This window comes from Rhinoderma darwinii, chromosome 5 (assembly GCF_050947455.1).
Source record: "Rhinoderma darwinii isolate aRhiDar2 chromosome 5, aRhiDar2.hap1, whole genome shotgun sequence".
Classification (NCBI taxonomy): Eukaryota; Metazoa; Chordata; class Amphibia; order Anura; family Rhinodermatidae; genus Rhinoderma; species Rhinoderma darwinii.
In genome coordinates, this window is record NC_134691.1 from 224,577,375 (window position 1) to 224,595,446 (window position 18,072).

The following is an 18,072-nucleotide window of genomic DNA, read 5'->3' on the forward strand; positions in this document are numbered from 1 at the left end:
AAAAATGAACACGTTAAAAAAGTAGACCTATTTGGCATCACCGCGTTCGTAACGACCCCAACTATAATGTTATTTTTTCAGCACGATGAACACCCCAAAAAAAAATCAATAAACTACGACAGTATCGCAATTTTTTTTGGTCACCACCCCACCCAAAATAAATAATAAAATGTGATCAAAAAGTCGCATGTACCCAAAAATAGTACCAATGAAAACTTCAATCCGTCCCGCAAAAAACAAGCCCTTACACAGCTTTTTTGACTAAAAAATAAAAAAATTATGGCTCTCAGAATATGGTGACAGAGAAAATTATTTCTTTTATAAATAAGTGATTTTATTGTGCAAACACTAAAAAAAGGAAAAAAACCTATATACATATGGTATTTCCGTAATCGTACCAACTCGCAGAATAAAGTAAAAAAGTAATTTATAGCGTACGGTGAACGCCGCAAACAAAACCTAAAAAAAGGTTGTCAGAATTCCTGGTTTTTGTTCACCGGGCTTGCAATAATTTTTTATAAAAAGTGATCAAAAAAATCGCATGTACCCCAAAATGGTACCAATGAAAACTACAGATTGTCCCGCAACAAATAAGCCCTCACACGGCTCCGGTGGTGAAAAAATAAAGTTCTGGCTTTCAGAATATGGCGATGCAAAATGTGCAGCTTGTTCCAAAATCGGATAAGATCTGGTGCCATTTATCAGTGCGACCCCGACCACATATCTAGGAAATATTATTTATTTACCCCATTATTGTATCCTCTTATTATGCCCTGATGTTCTCCTCACAGATTACATATACCCTGGTGTACCCGCACAGATTACGTATGCCCCCACATTATAAACTGAAATAGCAGCAAAACCCCAAACAGAACTATTACCAAGCAAAATCTGAGCTCCAAAAGTAAAATGGCGTCCCTCCCTTCTGAGCCCTGCAGCGTGCCCAAACAGCAGTTTGCGCCCACATATATGGCATCGCCATACCAGAGAGAACCCACTTAACGCTTTATCAGGTCTTCAGTGGTACAAACTGGGCACAACATATTATGCACTAAAATGGCATATCGGTGGAAAATTGCAATTTTCACTTTGAACCATCCGCTGTGCAATAACCCCTTTTGTGCACTATGACGTCATGGTGCGAGGGTTGATGTATGGAGCCGGCTCACGTGCTGAGCCCGCTCCATACGCTGCGGGTGCCAGCTGTGTATTACAGCTGACACCCAGGACTAACGGACAGGTACAGCGATCGCTCTGTTACAGAAGCCTGTAAGAATAACAATATACTGCAATACATTAGTATTGCAGTGTATTGTACCAGCGATCCAATGATCGCTGGATCAAGTCCCCTAAAGGGATTAATAAAATGTGTAAAAGAATTAAAGTTATTAGTAGTGAGAATTTTTTTACTTTTACAATTTTTCTTCTAAAGTAAGGAAAAAAAATTAACTAAATTGGTATCGCTACGTCCGTAAAAGTCCGAACTATTACAATATACCATTATTTAATTTGCACGGTGAACACCTTAAAAAAATGTAACAATTGAAAACGCCAAAATCGCTGTTTTTTTTTTTTTTTGTCACCTGAGCTCTAAAAAAAAAAAAAATTGTAATACAACTTTTTAATCACTTTTTATGTACCAAAAAATGGTACCAATAAAAACTACAGCTCATCCCACAAGAAATAAGCCCTCACACCACTCTATTGATGGAAAAATAAAAAAGTTATGGCTCTTGGAAGGCGGGGAGTAAAAATCTAAAATAAGAAAGCGGAAAATGGATCAGTACTGAAAGGGTTAATTCATTTCTAATGAAAAACCGTATGACCACATGTGGGGTATTTCCGTACTCGGGAGAAATTGTTTTATAAAAAATGGTTGTTTTTTTCCTCCTTTATCCCTTGCGAAAATGAGAAAATTCAACATTTTAGTGGAAAAAAGTTTGATATTAATTTTCGCACCCTAATTCTAATAAACTCAGCAAAAGACCCGTGGGGTCTAAAAGCTCAATATACCCATGAAAAATTCCTTGAAGGTTTTTCCAAAATGGGGTCACTTTTGGTGGGTTTCCACTTTTTTGGTCCCTCCAGTGTATTGCAAATGCGACATTGCACCGAAAACCATTCCAGCAAAATCAGAAATCCAAATGGCGCTCCTTCCCTTCTGAGCCCTGCTGTGGGTCCAAACAGCTGTTTATTACCACATATGGGGTATTGTCGTAATCGGGAGACATTGCTTTACAAATGTTGACGTGCATTTTCTTTGTTATTCGTTGTAAATATTAAAAATTTCTATGTTTCAGAAAAAAAGTAGATTTTAATTTTTACAGACTAATTCCAATATATTTAGTGAAAAACCTCTGTGGTAAAAATGCTAACTATACCACTAGATAAATACCTTAAGGGGTCTAGTTTTCTACATGGGGGAGTTTCTATAGTTCTGGCAGCTCAAAGCTTCTCCGAATGTACAGTGGGGCCTAAAACATTTTCAAGCAAAATAGGAGTCCTGAAAGCCTCCCTTCCTTTGGGGCCCTGCCGTGTGTCCAAACAACGCATTAGGGCCACAATGTGGGTATTTTTGAAAACAGGAGAAACAGGGTGATAGATTATGTGGTGTGTTTCTTCATTTTCATATTCGCTTTACAACGAAATCGGTCTTCAAACTGATACTTTTATGAAAAAAGTGAAATATATATTTTTTTTTCCACCTGCTATGTATTACATTTTGCAAAAAACTGTGGGGTCAAAATACTTACTATACCGCTAGATAAATACCTTAAGGCCTCATGCACACTTCAGTTTTTTTCCTTCAGGGTGCTATCCGTTTTTGTCACTGATAGCACCCTGATCCCATTCATTTCAATGGCCCCATTCACATTTCAGTTATTTAAACGGATCCGTTGTTCCGTTCCATGCAAAGTAGAGCATGTCCTACTTTGCTCAGTGATTCAGTGACTGTGTGGCCCATAGAAGTCAATGGGTCAGTGAAAAAAACGGATGGCACACGGAAGGCTTCCGTGTGCCGTCCGTTTTTGACGGATCCGTTGCCATAGCAACGGCTGGGTGGGCCAAAGTTCACAGATTCACAGACTACAGTAAACATTCATTCCTGAAGATAGGCTCATATTTTCACTCCAAAAAAAACAAAGTAAGCCAAGCAGAGTAATCTCAAACTGTTCTCTATGCTCTGAAAGCTGCAGAAAACAGCACCAAAAACTTATTGTAAACTTTCTATGGGTGTTTCCTGGGAGATGTGACAGGTTCAAATGAAGTTCACATCCGTTTTTTAAACGGAAAAACGGAAGCACGACGTCCTAGTAAAACAGAAACACGAAACTGAGTGCACACGGAAACAAAAACGGACACACGGATCCGTCAAAAACGGCCGAAAAAACGGTGATGGAAGCGTGCCCACTTCAGTTTTTTCCGTAAGGGTGCTATCCGTTTTTGTCACTGATGGCACCCTGAACCCATTCATTTCAATTGCCTCATGCACACTTCAGTTATTTAAACGGATCCGTTGTTCCGTGCAAAGTAGAGCATGTCCTACTTTGCTCAGTGATTCCGTGACCGTGTGGCCCATAGAAGTCAATGGGTCAGTGAAAAAAACGGATGGCACACAGAAGGCTTCCGTGTGCCGTCCGTTTTTGACGGATCCGTTGCCATAGCAACGGCTGGGTGAGCAAAAGTTCAGACTACAGTAAACATTCATTTCTGAAGATAGGCTCATATTTTCACTCTGAAACACCCAAAAAACCAAAGTAAGCCAAGCAGAGTAATCTCAAACTGTTCTCTATGCTCTGAAAGCTACAGAAAACCGCACCAAAAACTTCTTGTAAACTTTCTATGGGTGTTTCCTGGGACATGTGACAGGTTCAAATGAAGTTCACATCCGTTTTTTAAACGGAAGCATAACGTCCGTGTAAAACGGAAACACGGAACGGAAACTGAGTGCACACGGAAACAAAAACGGACACACGGATCCGTCAAAAACGGCCGAGAAAACGGTGATGGAAGTGTGCATGAGGCCTAAGGGGTCTCGTTTTCTAAATGGGGTCATTTGTGGGCGTTTCCATCATTCTGAGACCTATGAGCCTCTGAAAACCTGGCTTGGTGCAGGAAAACAAAATGTACTTCAAAATTTATAAAATTATTATTCAATTTGTAAGTCCTCTAAATTGCTGAAAATTAATTTTATTTTTTCAAAAGTGCTGCCAAAATAAAGAGATGGAAATACATATTTCATTTAAAAAATTGTACAGTATGTGTGTACATATGTTACATATTGCAGTTAAAAATTGGAAGAAATTTTGTAAAAATTAACATTTTTCCCTTTTTTCTATTTTTTAATTTCCACAAATTGTATCAGTCTACTTCTACCACTAAAATAAAGTACAACATGTGATGAAAAAACAATGTCAGAATTACTTGGATATTCAAAACTTTCACAGAGTTATTCTCTGATAATGTCCAAGCCAGATTTGTAAAATCTGGTATGTCTGATTTTAACCCCTTCGCGCTCAGGTCAGTAATAGTACGTCCTGCTAAGTAGAACGTTCGCGCTCAGGTCAGTACTATTACTGACCTGAGTAAACACGGCGCCATCTTTCCCCGGCGCGTGTCTGAGCTGTGATACCTGCTGTTTCCGACAGCAGGCTATCACAGCTTAGTGTGCAGGGACCGATCGCGGTGGTCCCCGCCGATTAACCCCTTAGAAGCCGCGTTCAATAGCGATCGCGGCTTCTTAGGGGTTAAGCTGCCATCGCCGGCCTGCTACACGATAGCGGGCCGTGATGGCTACTATGGCAACCAGAATCCTAACAATGGACTCTGGCTACGCCATCGACGGAAGCCTAGTGGGTCCCGACAAAATCAAGACCCACTATGCTTGCTGTCAGCGAACAGCTGACAGCTCTAATACACTGCACTACGCATGTAGTGCAGTGTATTAGAATAGCGATCAGAGCCTCCTGCCCTCAAGTCCCCTAGTGGGACAAAGTAAAAAAAGTGTAAAAAAGTAAAAAAAAGTTGTGTGAAAATAAAAGATTTAAAAGTAATAAAAGTAAAAGTCCCCCTTTTTCCCTTATCAGTTCTTTATTATTAATAAAAATAAACAAATAAACTATACATAATTGGTATCGCCGCGTCCGTAACGTCCTGAACTACAAAACGATGTCGTTATTTATTCCGCGCGGTGAACGCCGTAAGAGAAAATAATAATAAACCGTACCACAATCACAATTGTTTGGTCACTTCACCTCCCAAAAAATGGAATAAAAAGAGATCAAAAAGTCGTATGTACCTAAAAATGGTACTGATGGAAACTACAGTTCGTTACGCAAAAAATAAGTCCTCGCACGGCTTTCCTGATGGAAAAATAAAACAGTTCTGGCTCTTAGAATAAGGTAACACAAAAAATAAATTATATTTTACAAAATGTATTTTATTGTGCAAACGCCATAAGACATAAAAAAAAACTATAAACATCTGGTATCGCCGTAATCGTATCGCCCCGCAGAATAAAGTGAATATGCCATTTATAGCGCACGGTGAACGCTGTAAAAAAAATTGAATAAAAAACAATAGTAAAATTGCTGTTTTCTTAGTCACCACGCCACCTAAAAATAGAATAAAAACTGATCAAAAAGCCGCATGCACCCCAAGAAAACTACAATTGATTCCTCAAGGTCTCTAGTTTCCAAAAAGGGGTCACTTTTGGGGCGTTTCCACTGTTTTAGCACCACAAGACCTCTTCAAACCGGACATGGTGCCTAATAAATTAAATTAAATTAATTAAATGTCACCTCTACTTTGCTCTAAATTCCTGTGAAACGCCTAAAGGGTTAATAAACTTTTTAAATGCTGTTGTGAATACTTTGAGGGGTTTAGTTTCTGAAATGGGGTGTTTGATAAGGGTGTCTAATATATGGGCCCCTCAAAGCAACTTCAGAACTGAACTGGAAACTAAAAATAAAATAAAAATGAGGCAATACTTCGCTTCTTACATTATACTCATAATGAGCCGTGCCCACCCCGAGATGACCCCAGTTTTGACAGTTTGTATAAACGGAGACCCCTATTAGACCGTTTCAGTGCCCGGTTTTCCCAGCATTCACCCCCGAGAAGTGTATTTCTATTGATGAATCCCTGGTACATTTGAAAGGGAGGCTTCAATTCCGCGAGTACCTGCCGGGTAAGAGGGCAAGGTATGGCGTGAAGATGTATAAGCTGTGCGAGAGTGCATCCGGGTATACCTACAAATTTAGGATATATGAAGGGAAGGACACCAGTTCTCAGCCCCCAGAATGCCCCCCCTTACTGGGAGTTAATACAAAAATTGTGTGGGATTTGGTGCACCCACTGCTGGACCAGGGTTACCACCTCTACCTGGATAATTTTTATACCAGCGTCCCACTCTTCAACTGCCTCGCTTCCAGAAGTCCTGCGGCATGCGGCACTGCTAGAAGAAACCTGAGAGGCCTCCCTACGACTCTGCTTGGGCAAACACTCAGAAGGGGTGAGAGCAGGGCACAATCTAGCAGCAACATATTGTGTGTCAAGTACAAGACCAGGAGATGCCACACCAGTACCCATGTACCTGTACGAGGTACCAGTACAGGGACCCCCAAACTAGACTGCATCCTGGACTACAATAGGTACATGGGAGGGGTGGACTTGTCAGATCAAGTCCTGAAGCCTTACAGTACTTCTGGAAGCGGGGCCACAGGCATCGTACCAGGGCAACACTTTTTAGGAGAAGTTCCCCAAACTGGCAAGAAGGGAAAAAGTCAAAAGAGGTGCAGAGTCTGCTATAAGAGGGGGATAAGGAAGGACACAATATATCAATGTGACACGTGTCCCGAAAAACCAGAGCTCTGTATGAAAGAGTGTTTTCAAATTTATCATCCATCCCTTTATTTTTAATTTACCCCAGTTTTACTCGCTCTGATCCACTTCGCACAGCTTACCCCTCCTCATCTTTGCCCTCTGAGCCCTGCTGTGTGCCCAGGCAGCTGATAACAGCCACATGTAGGGTATTGCCGTACCCGGGAGAGCCAACATTACAGTTTATGGGGTGTAGGTCTCCGGTGGCACATGCTGGGCACAATATATCGGACACTGACATGGCATATATATAGAAAATTGCAAATCTCACTCTGCACCATCTGCTGCGCATTATCTTTTACACAATACCTGTGGGGTCAAAATGCTCACTACACCTCTAGATGAATTCCTTAAGGGGTGTCGTTTTTAAAACGGGGTCACTTCTCGGGGGTTTCAACTGTACTGATACCTCAGGGGCTTCTGCACACACGACTTAGCACCAGAAAATTCCCAGTAGGCCACATGGTGGTCCTTTCCTTCTGAGCCCTCCCATGGGCCCAAACGGCAGTTTATCACCACAAATAGGGTATTGCCACACTCAGGACAAATTGGGCAACAAAATGCGGTATTTTATTCCTTGTGAAAATAAGAAATTTTGAGCCAAAACTACTTCTTATTGGAAAAAATAATTTTTTTTTTAGTTCACAGCCCAATTCAAATAAATTCTGTGAAAAAACTGTGGGGTCTAAATGGTCACAACACCCATAAATGAATTCCTTGAGGGGTGTAGTTTCCAAAATGGGGTCACTTCTGGTGGGTTTCCATTGCTTTGATACCTTTGGGGCTCTGCAAATGCGACATGGCACCCGAAAACCAATCCAGCAAAATCTGGGCTCCAAAGAACACATAGCGCTCCTTTCCTTCTAATACCTCCCATGGGCCCAAACGGCAGTTTATGGCCACAAATAGGGTATTGCCGCACTCAGGACAAATTTGGCAACAAAATGGGGTATTTTATTCGTTGTGAAAATAAGAAATTCTGATCAAAAATGACATCTTATTGGAAAAATTGTCATTCTTTTAATTTCACAGCCCAATTCAAATACGCGCTGTGAAAAAACTACGGGGTCAAAATGGTAACAATAACCATAAATTAATTCCTTGAGGGGTGCAGTTTCCAAAATGGGGTCAGTTTTGGGGGATTCCTACTGTTTTGGCACCTCAACACCTCTCCAAACCAGGCATGCTGCCTAAAATATATGCTAATAAAAAAGCACCACCAAAATGCACTAGGTGCTTCTTTGCTTCTGGGGCTTGTGTTTTAGTCCACGAGCGCAGTAGAGCCACATGTGGGATATTTCTAAAAACTGAAGAATCTGGACAATACATATTTAGTTGTGTTTCTCTGGTAAAACCTTCTTTGTTACAGAAAAAAAATAAAATAAAATTGAAATTCAGAAATAAAAACGAAATTTGCAAATTTCACCTCCACTTTGCTTTAATTCCTGTGAAATGCCTGAAGGGTTAAAAAAACTTTCTAAATGCTGTTTTGAATACTTTGAGGGGTCTAGTTTTTAAAATGGGGTGCTTTATGGGGGTTTCTAATACATAGGCCCCTCAAAGCCACTTCAGAACTGAACAGGTACCTTAAAAAAAAGGCTTTTGAAATTTTCTTAAAAATATGAGAAATTGCTGTTTATGTTCTAAGCCTTGTAACGTCCAAGAAAAATAAAAATAATGTTCTAAAAACGATGCCAATCTAAAGTAGACATATGGGAAATGTGAACTAGTGACTATTGTGGGTGGTATAACCGTCTGTTTTTCAAGCAGATGCATTTAAATTCTGAAAAATGCTATTTTTTCTAAATTTTCTCTAAATTTTGCAATTTTTCTCAAATAAAGACTGAATATATCGACCAAATTTTACCACGAACATGAAGCCCAAAGTGTCACGAGAAAACAATCTCGGAATCGCTTGGATAGGTTTAAGCATTCCGACGTAATTACCACATAAAGTGAAATATGTCAGATTTGAAAAATGGGCTCTGAGCCTTAAGGCCCAAACTAGGCTGCGTCCTTAAGGGGTTAAGGTCCAAACATGCCAGGTCATTAAGGGACTAATATGCTCCTTGTTTGATAATAGTAAATAAAGAATTTATTTAAAAAAAAAGGCTCATGGAAGCTATTAGCCCTTATTCATACGACAGGGTTTCCCGGCCGGGTGACGGCCGTTCATAAATCGGCCGTCACCCGGCTGCAGTAGGAACAATAGACCCCTAATGGGGCTATTCACACGACCGATTTTTTGACGGCCCGGGAAACCTGGCCGTCAAAAAAATGGGACATGCCCTAATTTCGGCAGTTTACCCGGCCGCCCGGCTCCCATAAAAGTGCCCATGGGGCCGGGTAATACACGGCCATCACCGGAATGTGTCCCGAGTGATGGCCATGTATTCTGTCGCTCGCGCTCTCCTCCTCCTCCCAGTGCAGAGTGCATGTGAGGAGGAGGAGGGTCTTTTTTTGCTCCCTGTAGGAGTCTGAATCCCCAATCGGGGATTGGGGATTCCGCTACAGGAGAAGTGAGTGACTACACTGTCCATATATGGACACAGCGACGTCACTCACTTCTGAAGCGGAATCCCCGACCCTGTGGCCGGGGATTCCGCTACAGGAGAAGTGAGTGACTACACTGTCCATATATGGACACAGTGACGTCACTCACTTCAGAAGCGGAAGCCCCGACCCTGTGGCCGGAGATTCCTCTCCAAGAGAAGTCAGTGACTAAACTGTCCATATATGGACATTGAAGTCAGTGACTTCTCCTGGAAGGGGGTGGGTGCAACCGACAGGGGACTTGGTGGCATTACCTACAATGGGCAGGGTGGCATTACCTACAGGGGGCTGGTGGCATTACCTGCAGGGGGCTGTGTGTGGCAACAAATTTAAATTAAATTCATCCGTTTTTAACCCCTTTGTGTCGAAGCCTGTTTTGGCCTTGTGGACACAGCCGATTTTTGCAAATCTGACGTGTTACTTTATGTGGTAATAACTCCAGAATGCTTTTGCCTATCCAAGCGATTCTGAGATTTTCTCGTGACATGTTGTACTTTATGATACTGAAAAAATTTTGTCGTTAAATTAAATATTTATTTGTAAAAAACACCAACATTTTGAGAAAATGTGCAAAAATCTGCATTTTTCTAAATTGTAATGTATCTCCTTGTAAAACAGATAGTAATACCACACAAAATAGTTACTAGTTAACATTTCCCATATGTCTACTTTGTTTGCATCGTTTTTTGAACGTCCTTTTATTTTTCTAGGACATTACAAGGCTTAGAACTTTAGCTAGAATTTCTGGCATTTTCAAGAAAATTTCAAAAGGCTATTTTTTCAGGGGCCAGTTGTCATTAGCAACCATAGCGTGCGGTCTAATCACTTAGATGCAGCGATAGCTGCATCTAAGGGGTTAATCGGCCGGATCGGAGCCTAGCTCCGGTCCTGGCCGTTAGGGCACGATGTCAGCTGTGACAAACAGCTGACATCCGCGCCCGTGGCAACCATCGTGGTTGCCGACAGGCTACAAGACACTTCGATGCATTGATCGATGCATCGAAGGGGTTAATCGGCCGGATCGGAGCCTAGCTCCGGTCCTGGCCGTTGCAGAGGGGTGCCGGACATCTGATTATCGGCGGTGATAGCGCTGGCTCAAGCTGAGCCAGCGCCATTACATGCACTACGTCATGGAGCTGTGATTGGTCAGTCTGCTTTGACTAACCAATCACAGCGATCGCCGGCAGGAGACCGCTGTGAATGGTCCCCTGCCGTCTTACTGTGCCGGTCAACTGTCGTAAACAGTTGACGGCACAGTTCTGTCACCTTGTCCTTTGACAGGGTGACAGTTTTTAGCCAGGACGCACCGGTACGTCCCTGTGCCTTAAAGCACTTAATTGCAGGACGTACCGGTGCGTCCTGGTGCGTTAAGGGGTTAAAACGGACAGGGAAAAAAACGGATGTAAAACGAGTCAATATCGGTCGTTAGAAATGGCAACACGTCCCGGAACGGATGCAAACCGGCAGGGAAAAACGGCCCAAAACGGCCGATTTTATCGGCCGACGCTCGGACCCTGTCGTGTGAATGAGGCCTTAGACTATCTCACCACTATGTTGTTCTACTACGGCGACTAGATACACATTCCGTTTTTTTCATGAGTTTTTTTTTTTTTTTTTTATCTTAAACCACAGCATGGTAAAAGTTTTTTTTGGTTTTTTTCCCCCCATTTAAAAAGAAAAAAAAAAAAAAATAGGTAACCTGTAAAAACAGTGTGGGAAGTTTTTCTTCTATAGAAACAGATTCAGAATCCTTTCCCAGAACACTTTTCAACCACTGCACAAATGTTTTTATGTTAAACAACAATAACATCACTATCACTTTTTTTTTCTTTTTTTTAATAAAGATCTGATGCACGATTAGTAGTACTTACCAATTTTAAGTAGTTTTTCTTTCGATTTCCGTTATGTTAATCATCTGTCATAAGAAGGGCACAGCGGAATATATTTCTAATTATACCTTACTTGCAGATGAGTGATTTATGTACTTTTTTTAAATATATAAATTATGCATTTGTGAAAGATTTATAGAAAAAATGAAGCTAATTTATTGCTATACTTTTCCTTTTTAGCAAGGTGAGACCATGGCCGATGTGAGAACTTTATCAAATGCAACAACTGTTGACAATATCCGGACTGTATTTGGAAATGCTGTAAGCAGGTACTGATTAAGTCATTAAATAAATAAAGATATTAAGCAAAAATATATATTTTATTTATTTATTAGCAGCAGGGCAGCACTGTGAAAAGGACTGCAAACCCCAGAAGGGTGTTTAGCTCACCAGGTTGACCTCCAAACCCAGACATATCCATAAACTGAAAAAAGAGCAGCACTCCAAAAATGGCTTAGTTAAAATACCACGTTTAGTCACCTATAGTGTACTGGCAACATTTTAACCCTTCAGTAGAGTCATTTTCAAGCGAAGTGTAAGTGTATGTTCACACGGCCTATTTACGGACGTATTTCGGGCGTTTTTGGCCCGAATTACGTCCGAAAATAGCGCCTCAATAGCGCTGACAAACATCTGCCCATTGAAAGCAATGGGCAGACGTTTGTCTGTTCACACGAGGCGTAATTTACGCGCCGCTGTCAAATGACGGCGCGTAAATAGACGCCCGCGTCAAAGAAGTGACCTGTCACTTCTTTGGCCGTAATTGGAGCCGTTATTCATTGACTCCAATGAATAGCAGCGCTTATTACGTCCGTAATGGACGCGGCGTTCAAGCGCCTGCACATGCCGGTACGGCTGAAATTACGGGGATGTTTTCAGGCTGAAACATCCCCGTAATTTCATCCGTTACGGACGCCCTCGTGTGAACATACCCTAAGGGATGTGTCACCCACATCATTCATACATACATACATACATACATACATGATTACATCACATCAAATTACATATATGCATATAATATACATTTAATAATATAAAGTGCATTATATAGTCATATTAAAATATAGAGTTTTAAATTGTGTTATTACATTGTTCCATAAAGTACAATATATGCGTGTGCTGGCTTAATAAACCAAACATTTTCTCTCTCTCTCTCTCTATATATATATATATATATATATATATATATATATATATATATATATCTATCTATATCTCTCACACCTTTCCTGGCAGATGTCCTTGTCTATAACGACATCATCTACACTTCTCAACATTTGAAATTGCAACACCAAGAAAGAAAAGTTTTGGAATTGTGGAAACCACAGGATCGATAGACATGTTAATGATATGCAAAGGATAAAAAAATGGAAACAAAATATTCCAAACATCTTGATTTATTCAGTATCCCATATAAGCGCCACACGCAGAAATACACGATCTTAGACTCCTTGGCATGCTATCAATGAGGTTATTAATGGTTGTATTAGGAATGTTATGCCACGCTGAATGCACTTGGGCATGCAAATACCTTTGCAATTGCTGACCAATGACGTTCCAGATGAGTTCGATGGGATACAAGTCCAGAGACGCTGCAGGCCGTGGTAGCACATTTAGGCCATGCAGGCTGCTCACAGTAGCTCGAGCAACATGTGGCCTGGCATTAAAAAAACGGGTTCTGGCAAGCTTCAAGCTTTTTAGAAATGGACGTACCACTGGTTCCATGACCAAATCAAAATAACACCGAGCTGTTCGTGTACCTGAAATGAAGACTAGAGGGGTCCGGCTACCATACATCATCCCACCAAACACCATAATCACAGGAGTAGGATCGGTGCGATGTTCCTTTGTGAAGGCCTCTTCATGGCGTTGCTCATGTGGTCTCCAGACCAATCTCCTGCTATCATTGCGTCCGAGACAAAAGCGGGACTCATCGCTGAAGAGGATTGACCTCCATTGCCATCTTGCTGTGCACCATGATAGCCTTTGAGAGCGGTGGCATGTGGTCAATGGTACACCTTTAGCTGCACGTCTGGCTCGTAGCCCAATATCCTGCAAACTACTTCTGATGGTTTGGGTCGACACTGGTTGCCACACTATGTTTGGGATGTGATGTCAAATCTCACTTTCAGTACAGAATGGATCACTACATGCTATTCTTCCAATAAGACGATCCGTCCGTGCAGAGGTTCGCCTTCGCACATCTCTTGCTTTATTTCCGTTCGTTTTTCTCCCAACCTCCGGGACATGCAACGTTGAACAGTTCTGACATCTTGGCCTAGGTGCGTAGCGATCTGCCAGAGTGATAAACCAAGGTCTCTCAGTTCCAGGATTCTGTCCCTCTCCGATTTCGATAACTGGCATGTCAACTAACAGGAGACATCGCACAATCATCCCAAACCACTTGATTTTTGAGGTTTCGTGTGGCTAAAAAACTTTCATGTTTCCCAGTTCATAACTGGATCTCATGTGTCTAGCTTCAGTTGCTATGGGATTAAACATCATAAATGAACACTTCACTGCGCACTCTCGCGCACATTACTATCCATCAAATAGTACTAAAGTGTCAATGAAAATCGTTTTATTCAGTCATAAGAAAATATATTTACATGACACATTTATGGAGAGCAACAACATCAAAGATTTATCAATTTATTATTGTTTCTGAATCCTGTTGCACCATCTACAATGGAACAAATAAATGTGTGTAAAATAACTCCACTACAGTATAGGACATGATCTAGAATTATAGCGCATTAACTGGATGCTCCCTTCACAAGAAGGCCCCCAGTGAATAATCCACATTTAACCCTTTGGTTTGCAATGCCTCTAATTTCATCCATTCGGTCTCCCTTTAAAGATTTAGCTATAGCGCCCTCTCCTCAGTGATGACACATAATCCAATATGGCAAACTTTAGATAATTCATTATAGGGCCTCTTTATTTAAAATCTCAAGCAACTGAAAAATATTTTTTTTTATTTCAAGTATTTAATTTATGATTAACCGTAATCTGAAATCCATGGTGATTTCCCCCCACGCACCTTTTCGGATGAGGGCACAACATTACATAAATCAAAAATTTTGACTTCCATGTCTGATAATGTCTAATCCTATGTTGTTTTTCAGTTAGTGGATGAGTGAATATGTTCCCTTTCTTCAACATTACACAGCTCTCATAATTCATACACGGGTAACAGCCCGGTTTCAATTCAGAGGCCAAATTCTGCCTCTTTCTCCCCAATGTCTGTTTTGATTGGTCAGTCGTGAAAGTTCTGTGATCTTCTGTAGGAAAAAAGGGGTGGCACTTTTAATTCTGTAATCGCTGTATTATAATGTAATTTTCTGGACCAATGTCTCCATAAAATTAAACATATTCGTTTACTGTGGTTATCATATGTAGAAACAAATGGCAACCTCCTTTTTTTCTGTGCACTCCAACTTCCCAACAGGGCAGCTTTTTCCTATATTTGTGCCTATTGTTTCATGTGTTCCCTCACTAACCTCTTAGGCTGGATTCACACGAGCACATTACGTCCGTAATTGACGGATGTATTTCGGCCGCAAGTCCCGGACTGAACACAGTGTAGGGAGCCGGGCTCCTAGCATCATAGTTATGTACGATGCTAGGAGTCCCTGCCTCTCCGTGGAACTACTGTCCCGTACTGAAAACATGATTACAGTACGGGACAGTTGTCCGCCAGGGACTCCTAGCCTCGTACATAACTATGATGCTAGGAGCCCGGCTCCCTACACTGTGTTCGGTCCGGGACTTGCGGCCGAAATACGTCTGTCAATTACGGACGTAATGTGCTCGTGTGAATCCAGCCTTAGGATACCCTTTATCCAAAAACTTTTTGGCCATTTCATCAAGTCTTACAGACACCCTGGTTGGTTCCTCAACAATCCTATTAACCCTCGGCATCTGTCTGTACGATAAGGACTTTCACATACTCTTAGGGTGCTGACTGTCGTACCTCAATGAATTTTTACAGTCAGAGGGGTTAGTAAAAATTTCCTTAACTAGTTAACCACCCTCCTGATAAACTAGAGTCCCTAGGAATTTAATGGACGTCTCTGAATATACCATCGTGTATGTAATGATTTTATCTTGTTATATAATGTTTCTTGTTCATATCATTGGGGGACACAGACCGTGGGTATAGGCTGCTGCCACTAGGAGGCGACACTAAGCTTTAGAAAGTGGTAACTCCTCTGACAGACTATACCCCTCCTGCAAACAATGAGCTAATCGGTTCTAGCTTGGTGTCCGTAGGAGCCATTCCTCCCTGCTTGTATAGCAGGCTGTTTGTTTTTCTTCTTTTTGGTTTATACTTTTCCCTTTCTTCCTCTAGGTTGGGAAACCGTGTTGACTCTGCATTTCTGTTCTCCCCACCAACTGCAGGGCACACGGTAACAATTCTACAGCGCCGTTGCCCACAAGCCCAAGGGTCACCCAGTTTCCAGCCTGCTCCACACTAGTGTTCCCCCTCACCAGAGAGAGGCACACTGAAGGGATGACCCTGCTGGTTTACATGTGGGAGCTGAAAAGAAGAGGAAAGCAGATGACTACTTCAGGGTTAGGGGAGTATGATGCCATAACCCAGCACCCCCTCCTCAAACTCTTTGTCTGAAACCATGAGCTGAAGATACACGTATCTTCAGCTCCACTTTCCCTCAGCCGCTGCCAAAAATTAAGACCCCTGTCATCTTCAAGCCTCCTCGGCTGTACCTGATTCCTTAGCAGCAATGCGCGTCTTTATGATCGGAGTGTAGCCAAATATGTAGACAACGGCTGCCCTGTGACTTACTCTACACTCCCTCTCCTCCGGGTTGGCGCGCGACCATCGTAGTATGGAGGCGTCACTAGAATTAGACTGTGGCTACACTTCAGCCTGCTAGGCTGCACTTATTCCCTACTCACCCTCATTCCCGGCCATCATCCAACTGTGTCATTACTTTTTAGGCTGCAGCTCCACTACAGCATACTAGGCCGCACTTTTCCCCCCCTCACGCGTGGCCTCGGGGTTCTGCCGCAACATCTATTAGGCCCATTGCGGACCCTAACTGAGCCCTTAACTCTAGCACTATTTACTAAACCGCACATCTTTGTTGCTACAGGCAACGCACCTGGTTTTCCCTTCTCCGCCTATATTTGCACTGCGTGGACTTACACAGTTATTGCAAGCTCCAGGCAGCCCTTCTTCTCCAGAGTATTTGTTCTTTTGCAGGGCCCTGTATCTGACATGGCAACACACCTATTCCCTCAATAGACAGCCGCATTAGCCGCTGCATGGCGGAACAAACGCTATTTGCTGTTTCTCACATGGATACATATTCACTATCCATAAGCTAGGTTATTGTGCTATTACTAGCCGTATATCTGCATGACTACGCAGTTATTCCAAACCTCAGATAGTCATAAAACCCCCTTCCACAGCGAAGTAATTTATGCTCTTGCAGTTGCTCTAATTTTTTCTGAGTGGGGTACTTGACTACTACTTGATGTCGAAACTCCCGGCTCGATTTCCATGGACACCGTTCCTATTTGCTATAGGAACTAAATCCAAGTTTATCTTTAGCAGTGCAGTCAAGGCAAGGCTACAAAGCAAGACTTGAGTGTCCTGGGTTCGCACACGGAAAATTCAGTACCTAAATAGGAATTTGATATTGTATAGTTCTTCAGAAGGGCTCTATCATGGGACAACAGTATCACTGCAGTCTGGGGACGCTTCAGATCCTCCTTGGTCCTGAGGTGTTTTCTTCTTTTTTGAAATATCTACAAGTTGTTGTTTTTTTAAATATTATAATAATGTAAAAATATGTTTCCTGGTGGGCGTTTTGGTCTCTTACTCCATCCTCCTGGATCTGAAGACAAACAGGCCAGCCTTGTCTATGGTAGACCCACTGATCTATTTACTGGCCAACACTTTCACTATCTCCTTGGCAAACGTTACCTCTTTGGACTAATCGGTGCATCTTGCTGGAGATTTCCTTGTGGAATTGGCGTGCTCAGTTTCCCACTTGCAGAAAAAACATGCAGCGTGGTTCCACTAGCTGCAAGGAGACTTTTGGCGCAATCCATAAGGCTCTTTTGAGTCCAAAGACACCCATAGCGCATTCCAATGCACCTGTAGGGTCGATCTCACCGCGCTCTGTGGTTTAAACTTGGGCAGTTGATCAGTTTCCAAATGCCCTCTTGGCTTTTCTCTTTTGTGACTCCTGTGTTTTTGGTCCCAGACTGAACCAGATTAATTCTGAGGTGCCTGGTGTCAAGCAGTCTCACTTGTCCCCTCATAAACCTTGATGTTTAGTGGACCCTCCTCTACATCAGGGTTGGGGAACCTTTTTTCTGCCGTGGGCAGATATTTATAACATCATTCGCGGGCCATACAAAATTATCAACGTAAAAATTAGCCTGCTAAATTTTTAGTCAAATATTTAATTAACCCCTTAGTGTCTAAGCCTGTTTTGGCCTTGTGGACACAGCCGATTTTTGCAAATCTGACTTGTCACTTTATGTGGTAATAACTCCAGAATGGTTTTGCCTATCCAAGCGATTCTGAGATTTTCTCGTGACGTTGTATTTTATGATACTGAAAAAAATTTGTCGTTAAATTCAATATTTATTTTGTCAAAAACACCAAAATTTAGAGAAAATTTGCACAAATCTGCATTTTTCTAAATTGTAATGTATCTGCTTGTAAAACAGATCGTAATACCATACAAAATACTTACTAGTTTAT

At 41.8% G+C, this 18,072-nt stretch overlaps 1 protein-coding gene across 2 annotated transcripts in view; it reads left to right on the forward strand.

Moving 5' to 3' along the window:
* The window catches only part of MLH1 (mutL homolog 1), a 176,902-nt gene that overhangs the window by 93,651 nt on the left and 65,179 nt on the right, over positions 1-18,072 (forward strand). For both annotated transcript variants that reach the window (XM_075826967.1, XM_075826969.1), the window contains one exon: positions 11,505-11,593. In XM_075826967.1, coding sequence (XP_075683082.1) covers positions 11,505-11,593 — 89 coding nt within the window. The remainder of the gene's footprint in view (positions 1-11,504; positions 11,594-18,072) is intronic.